This window comes from Neodiprion lecontei, chromosome 7 (assembly GCF_021901455.1).
Source record: "Neodiprion lecontei isolate iyNeoLeco1 chromosome 7, iyNeoLeco1.1, whole genome shotgun sequence".
Lineage (NCBI taxonomy): Eukaryota > Metazoa > Arthropoda > Insecta > Hymenoptera > Diprionidae > Neodiprion > Neodiprion lecontei.
This window is the reverse complement of record NC_060266.1, coordinates 5,672,266-5,691,646: the sequence shown is the minus strand read 5'-3', so window position 1 is coordinate 5,691,646 and position 19,381 is coordinate 5,672,266. Positions and strand designations below refer to the sequence as shown.

Below are 19,381 nucleotides of genomic sequence, written 5' to 3'. Positions count from 1 at the left end.
GCAAAAATTCGTCGACACCCTGAATAAGGACCACCCTAATTTATACATATAAATCCGGATTTACACGTAACACGGTTACCCAACAACTTGCGGGTGATTACATAATGTATAAATTTGTATGCGCATACATATATGTACCGTATACATACATATGCATAAGACTGGTTTGTACATATAAGCGTAAACTCAGTTCACCCATGAAATAATCAATCAAAGTTTAAGGGATACAATCTAACTTTCAGCGGAAACATGTTAGATCGTTTACTTTCGTAAGGCTTGCGATGCGTAATTAATCAGGAAACTTTGTTTTCCCCGTTTGAATAGAGACAGGAACCTGGAAAGTTTTGGATTATATAATTACATAATACCTATAATACCGACATTTTTGCTGAGCTAGATGTCTTTCATTGTCGTTGACAATTTTTCTCTTTTCCTTTTTGCATGGAGAAACTAAATTGCCGTGTAGATACCAGAAAGCATGACTTGTTGATAAACAATATCTGTGTTGAGCGATTTACATTTCGCGATTGCGACTCTACTTAAGATTAATTTAAAAAAAAACAAAAATCCTCGAATACTCACGGATTTTTATTTTACATCGAAAAATGATGGAAAAGTCAGAGAATTTAGTATCTGATTTCTAAATTTGAAAATCGATCTTTTTTCTTATTTAGAATATTTTAGTTTTACAATTAGAGAAACACTTGTTCAGTTTTGAATGGAAAACTTACGAACGTGTGTGAATTAATAATTGAAAATAAATAAATAATAATAATTATTGTAACAACGAATTAATTTTTTTTTTTAAAGCTATTGTTTTTACTTTCATACATGCAAAGGGTGTCTGGAAAATTACAATTTTGGGTCAGGAAAACGTGAGAAAAATTGGATAATTTTACAATTCGGAAATAGTGGCAACATTGAATTTTTACAAGTAAAGGCAAAGTGAATGATGAATTACTTTCATTTTTAAATGAGAAAAAAAATTTCAACCTCAATTCCGCATTTAGATTGCTGAGAATCTGATATGAAATGCAAACATCGTTCGTATAACATATCTAAAAATGCAATCCTGCGAAATTGTTTACCCTACAATTATATTAGCAACATAAATGCAAATACGATTACGATAACATACAGTTAAACATACTAATTTAGTCTGTTTTTAATGCGAGACAGTTTTGAACCAAAAATAATCCCCCCCCACCCTGATTTTATCGCACGCGGTTCAACGTTGATATTAATTATCAGATAATGATTTTGGCGAAGCTTTTCAGTGGTACGCAAATAAAGCTTGAATATTTTTCCCACAATTGAAGTATGCTTCTCTCGGTTAAACGGAATTTAAAAAAAAAACCAACAAACGCCTGACAATTTTCCGACTCTCTGACCGCGGTTCAAATGGCTGCTGATAATGAGGGATTAATTTATTCATAAGATAACGTGGAAGAAAATTTTAATTACGTGTTGATATGATCGTTAAAAAAGTATCAGTTACTGTAGATTTATCGATTTATCCCTTCGCGAATTCGGTTCCACCGTGTTATTAGTGTTTTTTTTTTTTTTTTTGCTGGATCCTAAAATCAGTGATACTAGATTGATATTCCAGGTAATCGCTCAAATTCCACTCAATTCTTTGGTATGGTTGTGAAATTTTACCACTACGGTTTTACCAAAATTACAGTCGGAAAATCTACTCTGGTACCACCAAAATATCACTAATAATTTTTTTTTTATTTTATTTGTAATAAAATATTTCGGTAGATTTCAAGTCTGATTTCAGTTATAAGTACGAATTTAGAATTCAGTGTAATTTCAGTGCGGTAGAAAATCTTTTCGATTTCAATCTTATTCTAGTGTCGGATTCGAAAATTTTTTCTATTTCTTGTAATTTTTCAGTGGAATTTAGGCATGCTTTTAAAGCAATTACGGGGAAAATATTATTATTGTAAAAAATTCTTGACCAGACCGTGAAATCCGTCAGGGTGAGAAATATTAATTTAACGATAACTATCAGATATTCATTCTTTGGGAACGGTGCGAATGTGGCGAATAAATTTACGCATTATCAAAATCTCAAAAAATTTTTCAAGCCAATTGTTAGAGATTATTGATAAAATTTAAAGAGTTCTATGGTTTATAATTCATTGAAATATCTTATAAGCTTAGTACGTATTCGGAATAGTTGAAATCGCATTCACTCGGAGGGGAAATATGGGATTTATGGATGAGAATTGACGAAAACCAGATATCAATGGTATTATATAATAACATTATATCTATAGTTGAGTAGCAAACAGAACCATGACATGCAGATTTATAGCACACCGAGTATTGGCGCGTGGAATTTTTTGGATGCTGATAATATAACAGACGGGAAATATGCCACGGAAGTTTTTAATACGTGAAATAAGATGAAAATAAGCATGCTGTATTTAATTTGGGGTTTAATTAGCGCGTGGCTGAATTATACGCGAAGTGCAAAAATTTCTTAAACCGCTATTTATTTTTCAGAGAACAATTTTTTATATTTTATATTTTTATATTTTATATTTGGAATAAGGGGAATAATTAATTACGAGTATTCAACAATCGCACAAAAATTGATACATTCATTTGGTGATATTTCAACTTTTTATGCGTACAACTTTCGTAACTATACATCATTGAAATTTGTGCTTTGCGCGGTAATATTCTCGTTGAAAGGTATCGATATTTTTTAACCGATATTGATAGGTCTTTGCAACTTGTGTGCAGAATATTTTTGCGCCGGAGATACAAGAGGTCTCGTTTAAGTCTCGGGCAAACATCAGCCGGCACTTCATCCTTCGCATCCGGCTTACGCAACCGGTAAAGCTAATAAAAATGGGAATTTCACGAGGCTCTGACGGACAAAAATCACACGCCCCAATAATATGAGGGGTTGGATTAGGTAACAACTGGCGCCCGTTGACAAGGTCAACAAATAACAAAACAGTTGCTAAATTTGAAGAGTGGTAGAAGCTCTAGGTCATGATTATGTCGTGCTAAAACCCGAGTCCGTAAATAGTCCGTAAACAAATTATATATATATATATATATATTAGGGTGATTCAGGTTCCAAACAGGTTAAAAAGTTTCATTTACGTATACAAAGACACCAGTTAAAATTTTAGATTTTAATATTAATATTTAGGGGTGGCTCATCGCACTTTTCGATTTTCCATAAGAATAACATAGGATAAATGTTGTTTGCCTCTTCTAGTTTTTATAACTAGCTAACGAAGCGTCGTACAAAAAATCTAAAGATATATTTTTGTAGGAAATTGAATGCTCTACAAAAAAGGTCTCTTGTCAAAATTTCGTAAAGCTAACTGTGTCAAAGTTACAGCCTGTCAAAAGTTGAGTTACCTATAATTTGAACTTTTTTGAATATTATAGCGTAGCTAACGGTCTCATAAAAAAAAGTGTGCATGAGTTTTTTTCGTGAAGCGTACATTTTACTTTAAATAGATGATAACTGATGATTAATTTTTACAACAATGAAAAAATTGTACACTTTAAACAAAATTTTTAGCAGAAATCTGCCCTGAAATTGTTTTTCTCGTTTTATTATTTTTTTTTTTAATGGTAAAAGGTTTACACCTCTCCGTAAATCTTGTAAACTATTTTGAAATCTTTGAAATCTTCTGAAATATTTTTTAGTCTGCGAAATCTTTGAAATAATCTGAAATTTGCTGAAATCTTTTGCAATTCTTTGAAATCATTTGAAATCCTCGAAATATTTGAAATCATCTGAAGTCTTCTGTAATCATTTAAAATCTTTTAAAATCTCTTGAAATCTTCGAAGTATTTGAAATCATCTGACGTCTTCTGTAATCTTTTAAAATCTTCTAATATCTCTTGAAATCTTCTGAAATCTTTTTGACGCTTCTGATATTTGTTGCAATCTTTCGAAATATTTCGAAATTCCTGTAACCTCTGTAATATTGTGAAATCTTTTGAAATCCCTGAAACCTCTGTAATATTTTGAAATATTTCGAAATCCCTGTAACCTCTGTAATATTTTGAAATCTTTTGAAATCCCTGAAACCTCTGTAATATTTTGAAATCTTTTGAAATCCCTGAAACCTCTGTAATATTTTGAAATTTTTTGAAATCTTTTGAAATCCCTGAAACCTCTGTAATATTTTGAAATTTTTTGAAATCTTTTGAAATCCCTGAAACCTCTGTAATATTTTGAAATCTTTTGAAATCCCTGAAACCTTTTGAAACCTTCGTAATGTTGAAATTAGGTGTACATTGATCCATGAGTCTTTAATCCCTCGACTAAAATCGATGCAAGTTTTTTTTTTCTTAACTTTTCGACCAATTGAAATTTTCCGCAAACAATTTTCACGGGTGTGTAATATTTTGCAATATTCGTCGGTACGGACGTGTTTGGTTCTGAAATGAATTTGTTTTTTCTTTTTTTTTTTCTCTTGTTGCGGGGGAGGCAGGGGAATTCATTTTTACCAATCAGTGCACATCCTATTCATGCATACGTCTATAGACATAGATCGTGTCATGCTAGTGCGACGAAATTGAAAACTGACTGCGTGCAGTGAGCGGGAGAAAGAAATTGAAAAAAAAAAAGAAAAAAAATGAAAAAGAACGAATAACAAGTTTTTCGCAGCGGCAACTATTTTTTAATCGCTCAATGAAAAACGTTGAATTGAATTCTTGATTGAGCCGCGGGTGATTGGATTGGAAACCTTACGAAAAATTATTACACACTGTGAAAAAAGTCCGCGATATAATTTTACAATTGTAGTAACATAACAAAATCTTGACGGTAAATTTACTCCCTCCTGTTGTTTTTTTTTTTTTTTTTTTCAACGGATCTTTTCCAATTTGTATCAGACTTTGACTTGCTAATCTCAACCTGCATTATTTCTCAAACTGTCTTTTCACGTTTGCTAAGTACGACAATGAGCATGATCAAATTCATTAATTGATATTCAAGAAATACAATCAACGAAACAATGTGAAATTCGTGAGTTTCTCCTAATACAAAGGAAGTTTCGTCGCGTTGTTTGAGTTCTCATTGATTGTCACAAACCGTTACGCGATGCTGAACTCGGCTCAAAGTTGTCGATTAATTATATCTACACAACAAAGATTCCGCGGTATTATCAATTCAAATTTAGTTTCGAACTTTACATTAACGGTTTACACGAGGCTTGTTTACAACAAAGCTTATACGGTCTGTGTACGTATCTTATATTATCCTAGGATATGAAGTTTCGTTATACGCACATTTGTTTATACTTGGGAATGGAAGACAATGAAAAATTCACCCACATACTCAATATCGAAATGTGACTACACTCGGTTCGTTGCAGCTCTGAAATTCGAACACTCGACACGAATGCTTGCGGAAAGAATGCAAGCGCGAATTTGCATCTCGGTCATTCCGCTTGACCAAATTTGCAGCCTCGTAAAAATCCAGCAGGTTGAAAACATGCTTTGAAAATTTCTCTGATAAACGCTGACTTTCGGAATATTTTACACATTTTTTTTTTTTTTTTTTTCACTTCAGTTCAACAAGTTTCGAACAGAAATAAGAGGTTTTTACACTCTGTTAAAATTGAACTCCTTGCATCACCCTCATACATTTTAATGAAGCAAATTTATTACGAAATATGTAAGAAACGCGTAGCTAAAACCTCTAAAATTTTCTTAATCATTTCCTAAATAAACAAAAAAATTAATCGAAATTCTCGTATTTAAATACGTTGTCAAGGTATGACAACGATTGTGGAAATCAGGGCGAATGAATTGAAATCGTTGACGCGATTTTCAAGCGAACGCGGTAAAGTTTTAAGATAGTAGTCTGGTAACTTGTGCCGATTTTCATGTCTTTTTTGGAGGCCGTTTTTTTTGTAGGAAAATAAAAATGAATCGTTTTTGATATTTGCGATGTTTTTATTTACATATTAAAGATACAAAAAAAAAAATTTTTTTTTGAAAAACTTTAATAGTTTGTTGTTGTTGTTATTATTATTATTATTATTATTATTATTATTATTATTGATCGAAGTTGGCACCTCGAAAAAAAAGCGCGTGGGTGGCCGCGGTGATTTTAGCTCTTGATGTGATCTGAAATCAAAATTTTTTGATCTATAGACTCGTCATTTTGGTCGGAACTACTGAAGTTAAATTTCGTGGATAAATAACAAAATGGCGGACTTTGAAAAAAAAAAGTCCTTTTATTTTAGCAAAGAAGGGGTTGTAAAGTAAAAAGATAGGGGTGAGAAAATTTCTCGCTAGTTCCGACGAGAACGACGTGTCTATAGATCAAGAATTATCAAGAATTTTTGATCTCAGATAACATCAAGAGCTAAAATCACCGCGGCCACTCAAGCGCTTTTTTCTCGATGTGCCAACTACGATCAATAATAATAATAATAATAATAAACTGTCAAATTTAAAAAAAAAAAATTTTTTTTGTAATCTTAATATGTAAATAAAAACATCCTAAATATCCAAAACGTGTCATTTTTATTTTCCTACGAAAAAAACGCCCTCCAAAAAAAATACATGAAAATCGGCACAAGTTACCAGACTAATACCTTAATAACCGAGGTCAGAAAACGGCGCCCAGTATCACATACAAGAATCAGCGTATGGGTGATCGAAGGTTAAGGATAGAGGTGGGGGAATCCCCCGTGAGCGATCCAGAAGATCGTCGAGATCGGTACGATCAACGGCGCGTTACAAGCGTTTTCTCGAATATTGTTTATTATGCCAACGGCTAAGGCGGAGATTTAACACCGCCTGGGATGGGACCGAAGGAAGGGAAAGAAAACCAGAAGCTAGCCGCCTCCGGGCAAGTGCGGCGGTTGCTCGGTCGGTAAAACAGTTTCGGACGGCGAACAGTCGCGCAGAGAACTTGCGGCAAAGTCTACTTTCCTTTTCGCGTTCCATCCGCGCTACGATAAACTTTCGTCGATTTTCCTCGTTCATCTCACCGTCCGAGTCGCATCGCTACCGTCGTTTCAACCTTGTAGTTTTTCATGAAACTTTACGGCGCCGAGTCGATTGCGCCGAAGATCTTTCGCCGCTGGCGGCTTTCGCTTATGATTATAAAGACTCGGCCCCCTGCATCCGAACGTTGTTTACATGGCCGTTCCGGGGTAAAGATCGTAATATTTACAAGGCTGTGATACGTGGGGAAGAGGAAAGAGTGAGAATAACCCCCATCGGTTTATTGCACGGCTCGCAACGACGTTGAATTATACTCACAACCACTATTTATAAGTGCACCCGGGGCGCCGTTATTGTACGGATGGTTGCAGATCGGTGCTTTTAAATCATCCTCGTCATGCCAAAGTCGGAGCTTTCTTCCCAGAACACTCTGCGACCTTTGGCTTCATCATCTGTGAGTATGATAATTTACGTGCGACGATTGGAGAAATGAGATAAAAAAAAAAAGACCCGAGGATCAGGATAAAAATTATGCCATTATTTACGACAAATGTCGCGCGAGGTGTTCCGACGATTTCTTACAAATACCAATTTCGAAAGTCAGACTTAGGACGTTTGTTCGGAAAAAAATGGACGCTTTTTATCAATTTCATTACCGGGTAGTCGAACATTTAGTATTTGTAAAATTGCATTTGTGTTCGCAAGCTGCGAAGAGAGCTTTCAAAATACAAGAATAGAAGATTTTCAAATTGTGAATGAAAGTTTAGTTATTAAAGCTTCGTTTCGAATAGTTTAAAGATCGTTAAAAGTTTATTAGATACTTTCAATTTCTCGTTCTATTCGGAATTTTGTTTTTTCAAAACTTCACTGCCATTTTTTTTTTTTTTTTTTATCACGTCATTGTTGAACACTCAATTTTACAACGTATGATATTGATTACGATTGACAAATGGGAATATCGAATCGTATATTGAAGAGAAGAGAATTCGTTTTTAGTAACTTTGTAGAAATCATTATAATCTTCTGGATAAAATAAGCTATCGAAGAGTGAAATCGAACGAATTAATCTGCACTAGATTTTCATCCATTCTTGAGTATCATCTACATGTTGGTTGCCTCGAGTTGCGGTATTTATTTGAAGTAGATAGACGAGTAGGTGTAGATCCCTGTGACCTTGGCAAATCCCGGAACTGTATTTTGATCGAAAATCTTTCGGCAGTATTAAAATTACAGACAAGTTGATCGTCAGGCTTAACTTATCGAAGAACCCAAATCTTATAAAACCCATAAAGCTTTTTTTGCGGTCGAGATTATTTATTATTCCAACGACGAATGTATTTCCAAACTCATGCCAGAACTTGAAAGTCGAAATAAAAAGTAAGAGAGAATTAGCTCGAAATATGTCAATTCGATCCGTATCATTTTCAAGAATTGTCTTTGCAGTTGTTTACTATATTGTCATCACATTGTGCGGTCATTTGTTAGAATCGTGTGTAATTGGGGGTTTAATTATGAATTAGAACAAAGGTTGTGCGATAATTAAACATCGTCGTAAAACGTTGTCGAAATGATTTCAGACACATTTCAAAATACCCTAATCTATGACATTAGAGTAGTTCATTTTTTAATTTTTGTTTTTTCTTCAAGTTGCAACTTAAAAAGCTTGTAACAGATACAGAGAGAAAAAATATCGTAAAATCTGGAGGAGGTAGGGAAATATTTAGAGGCCGGTAACAATTGTTGTAATATTGTTTATCTATTTTCACGTATACACCTTACGGACTTGTATATACGTATATTACTTTTTTTTTCTGTATTCTGATCTAATTAATTATCCGAAAAATTAATCGTCTCGGAGAAATTTGGATAACGGTTTTTGTTACCGAAATAGGATTATCGCATCACCTTAATGTCCCCATTCCGTTTTCAATACTGATTTTTATGAACAATGAATGATTGAACCACGATGCCAAAAATCTAAACTAATATAATATATACAAGTCTGTAAGATGTGCGCATAAAAATAAATGAAAAATATTACAACAATTGGCAGCGACCTCTAAATATTTTCCTACTTCCTTAAAATTGTAGGAAAAATTTTTTTCCAAGCATTTGTCAAAAATTTTTCGAGTGAGCCTTGCTTAACTAAAAAAGTAAAGTAAACCTCAGAAACTTATTTTGCGTCGCAATAACCAAAAAAGGATCGACAATAGCGACAACAATATTCAAACAGTTTTTTACAACGATACCTGTTTTACTGAATTTTTCTAGTTACCGTAACAAATGAAATTTTTCTCAGTGTAAGTAGCTTTTGCGCATTTCGGTTCGGACTCTCTTGCTGCAGTTCCCAGCCGGTGCTTTGACGGCTATTCGGCACGCAGATATACGCATGCCGTCTGTCTCGACTATATATAATACTAAGCTATACAGAGCTTCATAGGTCAGTGGATTCTGCGCCAGACTGATTTAAATTCTCCGACGCACGCATCAAGATTGCGGGTTGTATAATTGCATTGGGGATTGTTTAAAAGGACACGAGCCAAAATTACTCGATGAAAAATTGGCCAACTCCTTTTTCAACTTTCGAACCGATTCCAAGCCGCGAAAGCCGCGTTGATTTTAGCTCAAGGTTTCAGAAAATTTCATTGCCTAAACGTGTACGACTCGACTTTTAGTATAAATACAATCTTATTCGTCTATAACAAAGACAGACGACTGCAAGAGTTAAATTAGGCGATAATAGAATCGAATTCTGACCGCAGCCGCGCTGCGAGAAATCTGCAGGCTGGATACTGTCTTGCCATTTTTTCTTCGCAATCTCGCGTCTCTGGCAAAAATCAGTATTCGAAGGAAGAAGGAGAATTCAATTTTAACGATGCAAATAAAGCTGAAAAGATACGCGCCGATGATGAGCTACATTCAATTAAGGATGTACGGGGTCTACAGTCAAATTGAAAATATGTTGAAACAAAATAAGTGATGAAACAGAGTTTTAAATAGTTTCACCGAAGCTAATTTAGTTACATTTAACGATAAAAGTTTCTGTCGTGGAGGATAAAATTTTAAAACACTGAAATTCAACTGTGAATACCTCATTATTATAAATACATAATAGAAATCTCATTATTCTGTTATTTATTCACCGAGAAATTCATTTTACTTGTCCGATTTTAACGAGTAATTACCGATTCAACTCGTGAATGAATTCTCCACAGACTGTCCAAGTCGAACTTTGATTGAAAATAACGTATTTCTTAATGAATCACAAATTGATTATATTCTGTAAATTATTACGATTGTAAGTATTAGAATTTTTTTTTTTTGATTTGCGTCAATCGGCAAACTGAAGAACAAAATTGTTTCAGAGAATCTATAGGGAATTCATTCTGGAATAAAGTGCGCTATTTCTCAGTAGAATTAAACTAATGATACGGATTTTTCGGTGAAAGAATAATGGAATAATATTGTTTTTCTGACGACGTTAACAACGAGATGTTTACAATTGAAATCCAGTGTTGAAAACTTTTCATCAAAACACTCGTGAAAAAACGCGTAAAACATGCTCGCGTTATGTAAACCTCTCTTTTCGAGCATCAAGTACACTCTGGGTTAAAGTGACCTTGTTTCATTTTTGATGTGTTACCATTTCAAATATACGCCTCCGATCGGGGTGAAAAATTCAGGGGAATACTTTCACCATCGTAGAATGTGACGGTGCGGTTCAAAAGTATGAATTAATACAGAAAACAAATGATATTTTAGAAAAACTTCAAGTATTAGGTTAAATCACGTGACCTATTAACATCCTCCACGAGCGCGCGAATTTTGAATCTGTCTAATAGTTATTTTCGATTAAAGTTGCGCAATATGGGTCCTGATGATCGAGTCTCATCAATATTTCATCTTTGATGTGTTACCATTTCAAATATACGCGTTCGATCATGGAGAAAAAAATCAGGGGAATACTTTCGTCGTCGTAGAATGTGACGGTGCAGTTTAAAAGTATGAATAAATACAATAAAAAAAAAAAAATCATTTCAGAAAAACTTCAAGTATTAGGTTAAATCACATGACCTAGTAATATCTTGAACTACCGCCAGAGGGCGAAGAGCGCGCGAATTTTGAATCTGTCTAATAGTTATTTTCGGTTAAAGTTGCGCAATATGGGTTTTGATGATCCAGTATATTCTCAAAGGGTTAAAGCGGCGTTATTTATCCTAATTGACAGTCTTTAACCGACAGCTTTCGTTCCTCTGCAGGACGAACGTCGGCGAACAGGACGCTACATTGCCGGAGGAACAGCCCTTGCCGTTACTCTACTCGCTCTTCACCATGTCCTTATGCGTGGGTCATCCAGCCTCGCAGGAATTTTCGTACCGGCACTCATTATGACGATTTACGTTCTCTGGGTCCTCTACTCAGCCAGACGAGACAGGCAAAAAGTGAGTAACGTCGGCGTTGTTCCGTTTCACCGAATACGAAAGCTTCTTCGATGCAAAGATGTTCGCAACGAGCTTGAGTCGTCGAACGAGGATCACCACCTGAATCGGAAGTCAGGAAAAGAGGAAAAAATCTTTTATAAAATTATTGTAAATGTTATTCAAATTATTGATATCGTATTGGTATAGCTTGTGTTATTACAATTCACTCGGATTCATTTCTATACATTATTCTTAGTAGGGATGTTGTTAATTTATTCCTGTTCACTATCGTTAGTCCAAATAACATTTCTTTATTTATTTCCTAAATTTTTATTCAAACGGATTTATTGTTCAATTAGGATGTATTGGGCGTACAAAAAAAAAAAAAAAAAAAACTTCATCGACTTTATCCACAACTTGTGGACCGATTTGTTTGATGATGTGTTTGGTTTTCTCAAAATTTCTTTGGACTGTCTTTAAATTTCAAAACGTGGGTTTAAAATTGTCAACCCTCAAATCGATTGCCTCCTGCAATTATTTTTCCAATTCGACGTGCCTTCGACTAGCGGAATTTAATCTTCACGGTTACAAATTGCGGTTGCCGATAAGCTCACGATTAACCCTGAACAACATCTGGGAGATTGATGGAAACAATGCGTTTTCCCTCATAAATTGAATTCAATAAATATAGAAAAACGTTGAAGTAGGTCAGACATGTCGATTTATATACGCGAGAATGCGAGATTTGACCAATCGGACTACTTTGGTTCAACAAATAACGTTTCTTCGATTTTTAATAAACGGCTTTACGCCGTTGTTTAATTTATGTCAAATTATTTGACTGACAGACTGACCGATAAACAAATGTTGTTGCGACACGATTCGGATCAATCGTGGAGTTTCCATTGATTTCATACTTTATTTAATCCTATTTATAAACGTCGTAAATGCTGATATAGTACTTCTGTAGTGGTTCTGTTTTTTTTTTTTTTTTTTTTGTTCTGCTTTAGACAGAATATATTGTTACAGATAAATTAAACGCAACATCAGATAATCCAAATTCTTCTCCTCCGCGTGAATCGAAAAGTGTTCTTTACGAGGATAATCAATCAAGCAAGGGGAAAATTTGAATTTGTTTTGATTGTTCGTTGTTATTAAATAAACCCTTTACGACGACGGAGAAAACGAGCAGAGGCAGAATATACGCGTAAAAGGCATAAATTCTTAAGGACGAGGTTTTATCCTCCCCTCGAAATATACGAATTTAAGGTAAAACTTTTACCTCATCAATCAGGAGGATGTTTCGAATAAAAAAAAGTTGGAAATTTTTTTTTTATTTTTCTTTCTTTTTTCAATAAATACAGTCAATTTAACCGAAACGTAAACAATAAACAAAGTACTAAAAACTGGCGATAGAATTCTAATTAAAAAGTTGCATCGATTGCCGTTATTGTAAAACAAAATTACATTAAAAAGTTGAAACAACTTGACGGACTCGTTTCACGCGCTTTGAAGCTAAGCTTTTAGGAACAAAGAGTTTTTTTTTTTTTTTTTCTTTAATCTCATTTACCGGACTACGAATTTCTGAAAAATTACAAAACTTTGCGAATAACTTGTAATCCTCCGAACTCATCAACAGAAATTTCTTTGAAATTTTTTTCATCGCTTTTGCGAAGGGGTTGAAATGCGAATTAAATTTATATGAGGTTATTTTTTTTTTGGCGCGCTCTCTCCTCTTACCCTTAATATTTCAAGCACCCTTATACCGCAACTTTATGCTCGGTTGACCGGCTGTTGGGCCACTTTTGTACGTATAATATTATTTAAATTCGCACCTGGCGCTGAGCACTTTGTACATGATTGATTGAGGATTTTTTTTTTTTTTTCCCCACTCAGACAAAAATTCATGCGACTAAAAGCAGGTTTCAAAATTACAATAAGTACCGAACTTAATCGAGTAGAATTTACTTGAAGCAATTTTCATTCAACACTGCATGGGAAAATTGGGAAATCGCGAATTCTGATTACAACAATGCAATTGTTATATGGATAACTTCAAAGAGATCGCGTTATTCGATCGGTTTTCAAATGAAACAAGCTTCTCGGATTGCCAGTTTTTTTTTTTTTTTTTCACAAACCAAGGCTCGTTCCGTTCGCAAATAAATTCTCTACTAACCGCCATAGTCGGATATTATCTCTTGTAAAAAAAAGAAAAAAGTATTTCGTAATGGATTTGTAATTTACTATTTGTAATCTACGATTACAACACTCTGGATTACGTTTAATTTTCTTCTGTTCTTCTTTTTTTGGACATCGCAATGGAACAGATGAAATTTTGTTAATTTCATTGAATTTTTTCGTCAAACTGGGCGAAATTTGCATTTATTCCGAATAAGCTTTTCGGACATGAAATTATTTTTAAAAAAATTTGACGACAATTCGTGCGATTGTAAAGTCGTCTCGTTCATTTGTAAAAGAGGATTGGATCAGGATTTTTACGAAATTTCATTAAATCTTCGTGTATTTGCCTGCATCTTTTGCGGGAGAATTTGTTTATTCGATAAGTTATTATGCAGGTATTGTATAAATGTAATGCGTTTGTTACGCTTTCAAGGCACGCCATTTTTTTTCGTGTTTCAAGTATTTCAATTGTCCTTTGCCTTACGTGTATTGAATCGTGTGCTGTATTAAACAACTCTGCGGTGGATTAAAAAAGTCGAGTCTCGAGTTGGTATCGCCGAAAAGTAGCAGCCTCGCTTTTTTATAAATTGGAATAAGGATTAAAGGGAGATAGATTCAAGAAAAAATCAGGATTGTACAGAGCCAGGCAGATGAAGAGATTGCGTTAATGTATATGTTATAATCTCCAACTCTTGAGGAATAATATGACACATATGTGTGGGGAATTCCATACAAATCTGACCAACGTCTGAACTCCAACATTTTTTATTTTGTTTCAAATTTTTTCTACAATTGTCCCAATTCTGACGCACTTCTTTTTTTGTACAATTTTTGCACTTATGTAGTGATTTTCGTCGATTTTTTTTTTTTTTTGGTACATTTGATTTATTTTTTTTACCAGTTTCATAATGAAACCGGTCTAGAAATGTTTTAAGTGAAAAATGGAAGTCTTCAGAATTATTTGGGAATTTTCGGACCGTTTATTAAACAATGTTTCAGTTGAACAAAGAATTTCAGAGTTCTAAAAAAAGAAAAATGGAACAAAACCGGCCCGGCTTTGAAATGTTTGGAAAAGAAAATACAGTTTTTGAGTATTTTAAAAAAGGTTCTATTCAAAATCACTCTCAATATCTATAAATAATTAACCGGTTTAATAAACAATCTGATAAAATTCGGGACGATGTGTCGTAGTTGAGGTAATTGCAGAAGAAATTTTCAACAAAATTGAAAACGGTTAGGGTCAGTCGGTTGTTGGATTAGCATGGAATTTCCTATATATACAATAAGATGAGAAGTTTGCGACTAATTGGTACGTGAAGCCGCAACTTATTGCGGCTTTCCCATGTTGATTTCATTCGGTATAACGACTTGACGTATGCAATTATGGAATACCAATTAACAATAAGCCATTATTGATGCGGCAACTCAACTTGACGCGTATTTACTCATAAGCAATCGATGATCACGAGTCCTCGATTCAAGGAGTATAACAATCTTACACAAGGGTAAATGAAGTTGAGGAAATTGTTTGTTACAGCTGAAAATCGTTACTATAATTTATTTATAAAGATTATAAATTGGCTGTGAATATCTCAATTATAAAAAAAAGCTGAGGATACTTGCGCTTAGTTTGAAATCACAAAAATTAAAAATTCTCAAAAAAACTCTAGTCGATTTGACGATTTTTTTTAGTTCACGTAATAGATTTCAGCAAATTCTTTATCGTTGGATAAATTTCAATTCTTTTTTTTTTTTTTCTCCTCTATCGTTGATTCAAATCAATTCTTGATCCAAGTGTGCGTAAAACTGACACATTTATCCAATATGTCACAGCCTAGGATTAGTTGAAAATATTATTACAGGTAGAAAATTTGGAAACTGACGTGAGGATCTATGATAATTCAGGTGAAAGTGTTATTACACCCGGCTTTACCGCTGTCTAATATTTTGAATTCAATTTTCCTGCTTAACGGCTAACGAAAGGGGATTTACACCGCGTGTAAACACACCCTCAATCCCACGCAAAGACGCTCCCTTTACCTCTGCTTTACCGCAGCCCCGAGTTACGTGTCAAGATTAATTTGGGATGGGATGATTAAAATACGCATTCAGTTGACACCGAGGTGAAGTTTTTCTTTTTTTTTTTTTTTTTCTTTTACCATATCCGAAATATACAATTCTGGGATGAAAAATTGAAATTCGTGTTATATTTTTCTCTAATTATTGCGATAATTCGACGTCGAGGTCAATTGTTTGAACAAAAACTTGCGGCAGATTAAACAGTCGTATATACACCGAGAAAAGAGTTTATTTATTGTTAAAAAAAAAAACGTTACTTGAACCAAATAACGATGGATAAAATTTTGCGAATAGTTAAAAAATCGTATTTCGTTTGAATAAAATTTGATAATAACAACGAAACATTTGTTTCACCGTATCCAAATATACGTTTTTTAACGGTAAATAAAATCTTTTCAAAAATGTGAAAATTTAGTACCGAGATGTAAAAATCACACCGAATAGTCGGGTGAGTAACACTGACAAATTTTTCTCCGCAATTTGAACGATGTTCGAATCGTTGTAATCGCAATTATACTTGTGTTGCAGAATTTTTTTTACTAGGAAATTTTTTCACAATATAGAAACGATTTTGCGGGACAAGATTTTCATCCCACACAGTCGCGTTACACGATCTTAGAACCCTTTAGTGATAAGAATTCGATGAATCGGGGAAACCGCTTTCCACATTCGATTGAAGCATTTTTCATTCTGGGTTCATTGATATTGACATAAAAGGTGTTATAAAATTCTGGAAAAACAATTTTCTCCAAGAAGAAAAAGCCGCGTCTTTTGCTCTTTTCCTATTGAATAGATCCAAGGTACGTACATATATATATATAACGGAAGGACGCATTCTTTCATCTCGGCGTCGTCGGCATTGATTTTCCTTAGTGCTCACTTAACGATCCTGCCATGAGGCTTCTTTGTTTGTCAAGTATCATAAACAACGTGACAAAAGCTACAGGTGATGTTTTCGGCACGAGCACTTTAGCCTCTAACCACAGTATGATCTCCACGTGATACACGTGTAGAGTTCTCAAAGTTTCGGTCCGAATTTCTCTTCGTATAACGACGTCGAGTCCGCTTCTATGAAACCAAATTTCGGCCAACTTTTTAGTGCGAAAATTTGAATCTGGCTAATATTTTCTCGATATCTCGAATTTTATGAATATTTTCTATATCCCCGGAATATTTGTACCGATTGAATCACGATTTTTTTTTTTTTTTTCATATTGTTTGAATCACATGTTTTATCTCGATTTGAAAATTTAACGGTACACACCGAAACGTCCACTTTTTTTTATCCATGCACTGTGAAATAAAAACAATATATTTTTGTCCTTTTGTATGGACGGGACTAAAGTTAACGAAAAAACGAGTTTATCTTTGTTACTGATTGTTCCTAAGGATTTACTATTAAATAAATTACACATTCGGAAAGGTAGGGCTTTTTTTTCACACTCATTCATCACTCCGCGACTATTTTCATAAAAGGGTCAAGTCGGATTCAAGTGAACTAGAGTTTGAATCGTTCTAATTGTTTACACTGGAAATGAAGATAATTTTTCGTTAAGTTCAGTCTAATTCCTTGTTCCATATATATATATATTTATTATTATTGAAATGAAATTTTACTTCCCGGATTAATTGTACGCTTTAATAATATAATAGAAAAATTTTCACCATCTTAGGTAAAAGATTTATCACATGGTGATGAGTACATTGATCGTTTGGTCTGATAGATTGACTGAAAGTTTGCACCCACATGTGTGAAAGATCGTTGAATGATCTTTAAAAAAGATAATCGATTCCGATTGCAAAACAATTGTAAAATATTGTTGAAATCACAATGTTATCGATGCAGAGAGTATTTCATTATAAGTCTGAGCGCATTATTGCGAATAGGTTTGTTTGTGAAAAATCTTCTTTTTTTTCCTGCAAAATCTGAATACGATCGCAGCTCGTGTAGAGCTTTCAAAGATTCTTCCATCATCGTGTGAATTCGAAACAAACTTTGAGCGCGATGATTCACACCGGTGTGTAAATATTGAGCGTAATACATAATATACAGTTGTTGAGAAATTGAACTTGAAGATTTTAGTTCCGGAAACATATTATTACTAGCTCCACTACGTGTCCGTTACTTGGACCAATTGAAGAGGAGAGCTAAAAAAGGCCATAAGTGCCTTTTTGATAAAAAAAAATAAAAAATCTTGCACTTATTGCCATTTTTAATTCTCCACGTTCAGGCACTTGAAAACTTATTTTTAATTGCTCTCTTTGAAATAAAAACATCCGTAAGTGCTTTCATTGTTTGAGAAAAAATTGCACTTATGGCCTTTTTTAAGTCTCCTTTTCAGGCATTTACCGCCTTTTATAATTCTACTCTTTAAAATAAGAAAGGCTGTAAGTGCTATTTTAATTTGAAAAAGAAAACACTTTTGGCTTTTTTTAATTCTCCACTTCAGACGCTTCCAACTTTTTTCAATTCTCCTCTACGACATAAAATAGCCGTAAGTGCTTTCATAGTTTGAGAAAAAATTGCACTTACAGCTTTTTTTAATTCTCCTCGTTGATATAAAAAAAAGCCGTAAGTGCTTTCATAGTTTGAAAAGAAATTCCACTTATGGCCTTTTTTAATTCTCCACTTCAGACACTTACAGCTTTTTTTCAATTCTCCTCTACTACATAAAAGAGCCGTAAGTGCTTTCATAATTTGAGAAAAAATTGCACTTATGGCCTTTTTTAAGTCTCCTTTTTAGGCATTTACAGCCTCTTCTAATTCTCCTCTTTAAAATACGAAAACCTGTAAGTGATATTTTAATTTGAAAAAAAAAAACACCTTTTTCAATTCTCCACTTCAGGCACTTACAGCTTTTTTTTTAATTCTCGTCGTTGATATAAAAAAAAGCCGTAAGTGCTTTCATAGTTTGAAAAGAAATTCCACTTATGGCCTTTTTTAATTCTCCACTTGAGACACTTACAGCTTTTTTTCAATTCTCCTCTACTACATAAAGGAGCCGTAAGTGCATTCATAATTTGAGAAAAAAATTGCACTTATGAATTTTGCTAATTCTCCAATCCAGGCACTTACAGCTTCCTTTTAATTCCCCTCATTGAAATAAAAAAAGTCATAAGTGCCTTTTTAATGTGAAAAAAATTGCACACGTAGCCTTCTTCGATTCTCCTCTTCAATTGTAACCGTCGTTACACTCGCGGTTTCATACGTAATACATCCATGATCCGAATACGAGACGAAACGACGCAGATCGGGAGTAATAAATTTCGCATCTTGTTTCAGGCAGCGAGACGTGCCTCCGCCATGGAATTGGCGAACGTGGTCAACAACGCTCCGATGCCCATAAATAACGTGGACCACGTTACAACGACGAACGAGCTGCGGAAACCGCTTCAGGACGTTACGTAACGTCGACTGATCTTTGAACGGAGAATGATTTTCTTCTTTTTTGTACTCACCTGATAAAATATTAACGCTTTCAAGTGGCGCGTACGTTTTGTTACGCGATTAAAATTGATTTTTCATTTATAAGTGTTGATCTCTGTGAAGTTGTTTTTCATATTTTCATTTTCTTTCCTTTTCTTTTCGCGTTAAGGAAAATCGTTCCACAAAATTGTATATAATAATTGTATATACATATATGTGTGTATAGATGATATTGTCTCACGTTTTCGATTAATTATATGTAATTATTATACAGCCGTGCGGGACGGATCAAAGTTTATTATATACTATAAATTATGTAGACGAA

At 34.0% G+C, this 19,381-nt stretch overlaps 1 protein-coding gene across 1 annotated transcript; it reads left to right on the top strand.

Annotated features, from left to right (window-relative positions):
• Positions 1-6,871: 6,871 nt before the first annotated feature.
• Positions 6,872-19,156, top strand: LOC107220362. The gene is made up of 3 exons (XM_015658927.2): positions 6,872-7,402; positions 11,208-11,390; positions 18,913-19,156. Exons 1-3 carry the CDS (start codon positions 7,346-7,348, stop codon positions 19,036-19,038), a joined length of 366 nt encoding a protein of 121 aa, XP_015514413.2. The 5' UTR covers positions 6,872-7,345; the 3' UTR covers positions 19,039-19,156.
• Positions 19,157-19,381: the final 225 nt, after the last annotated feature.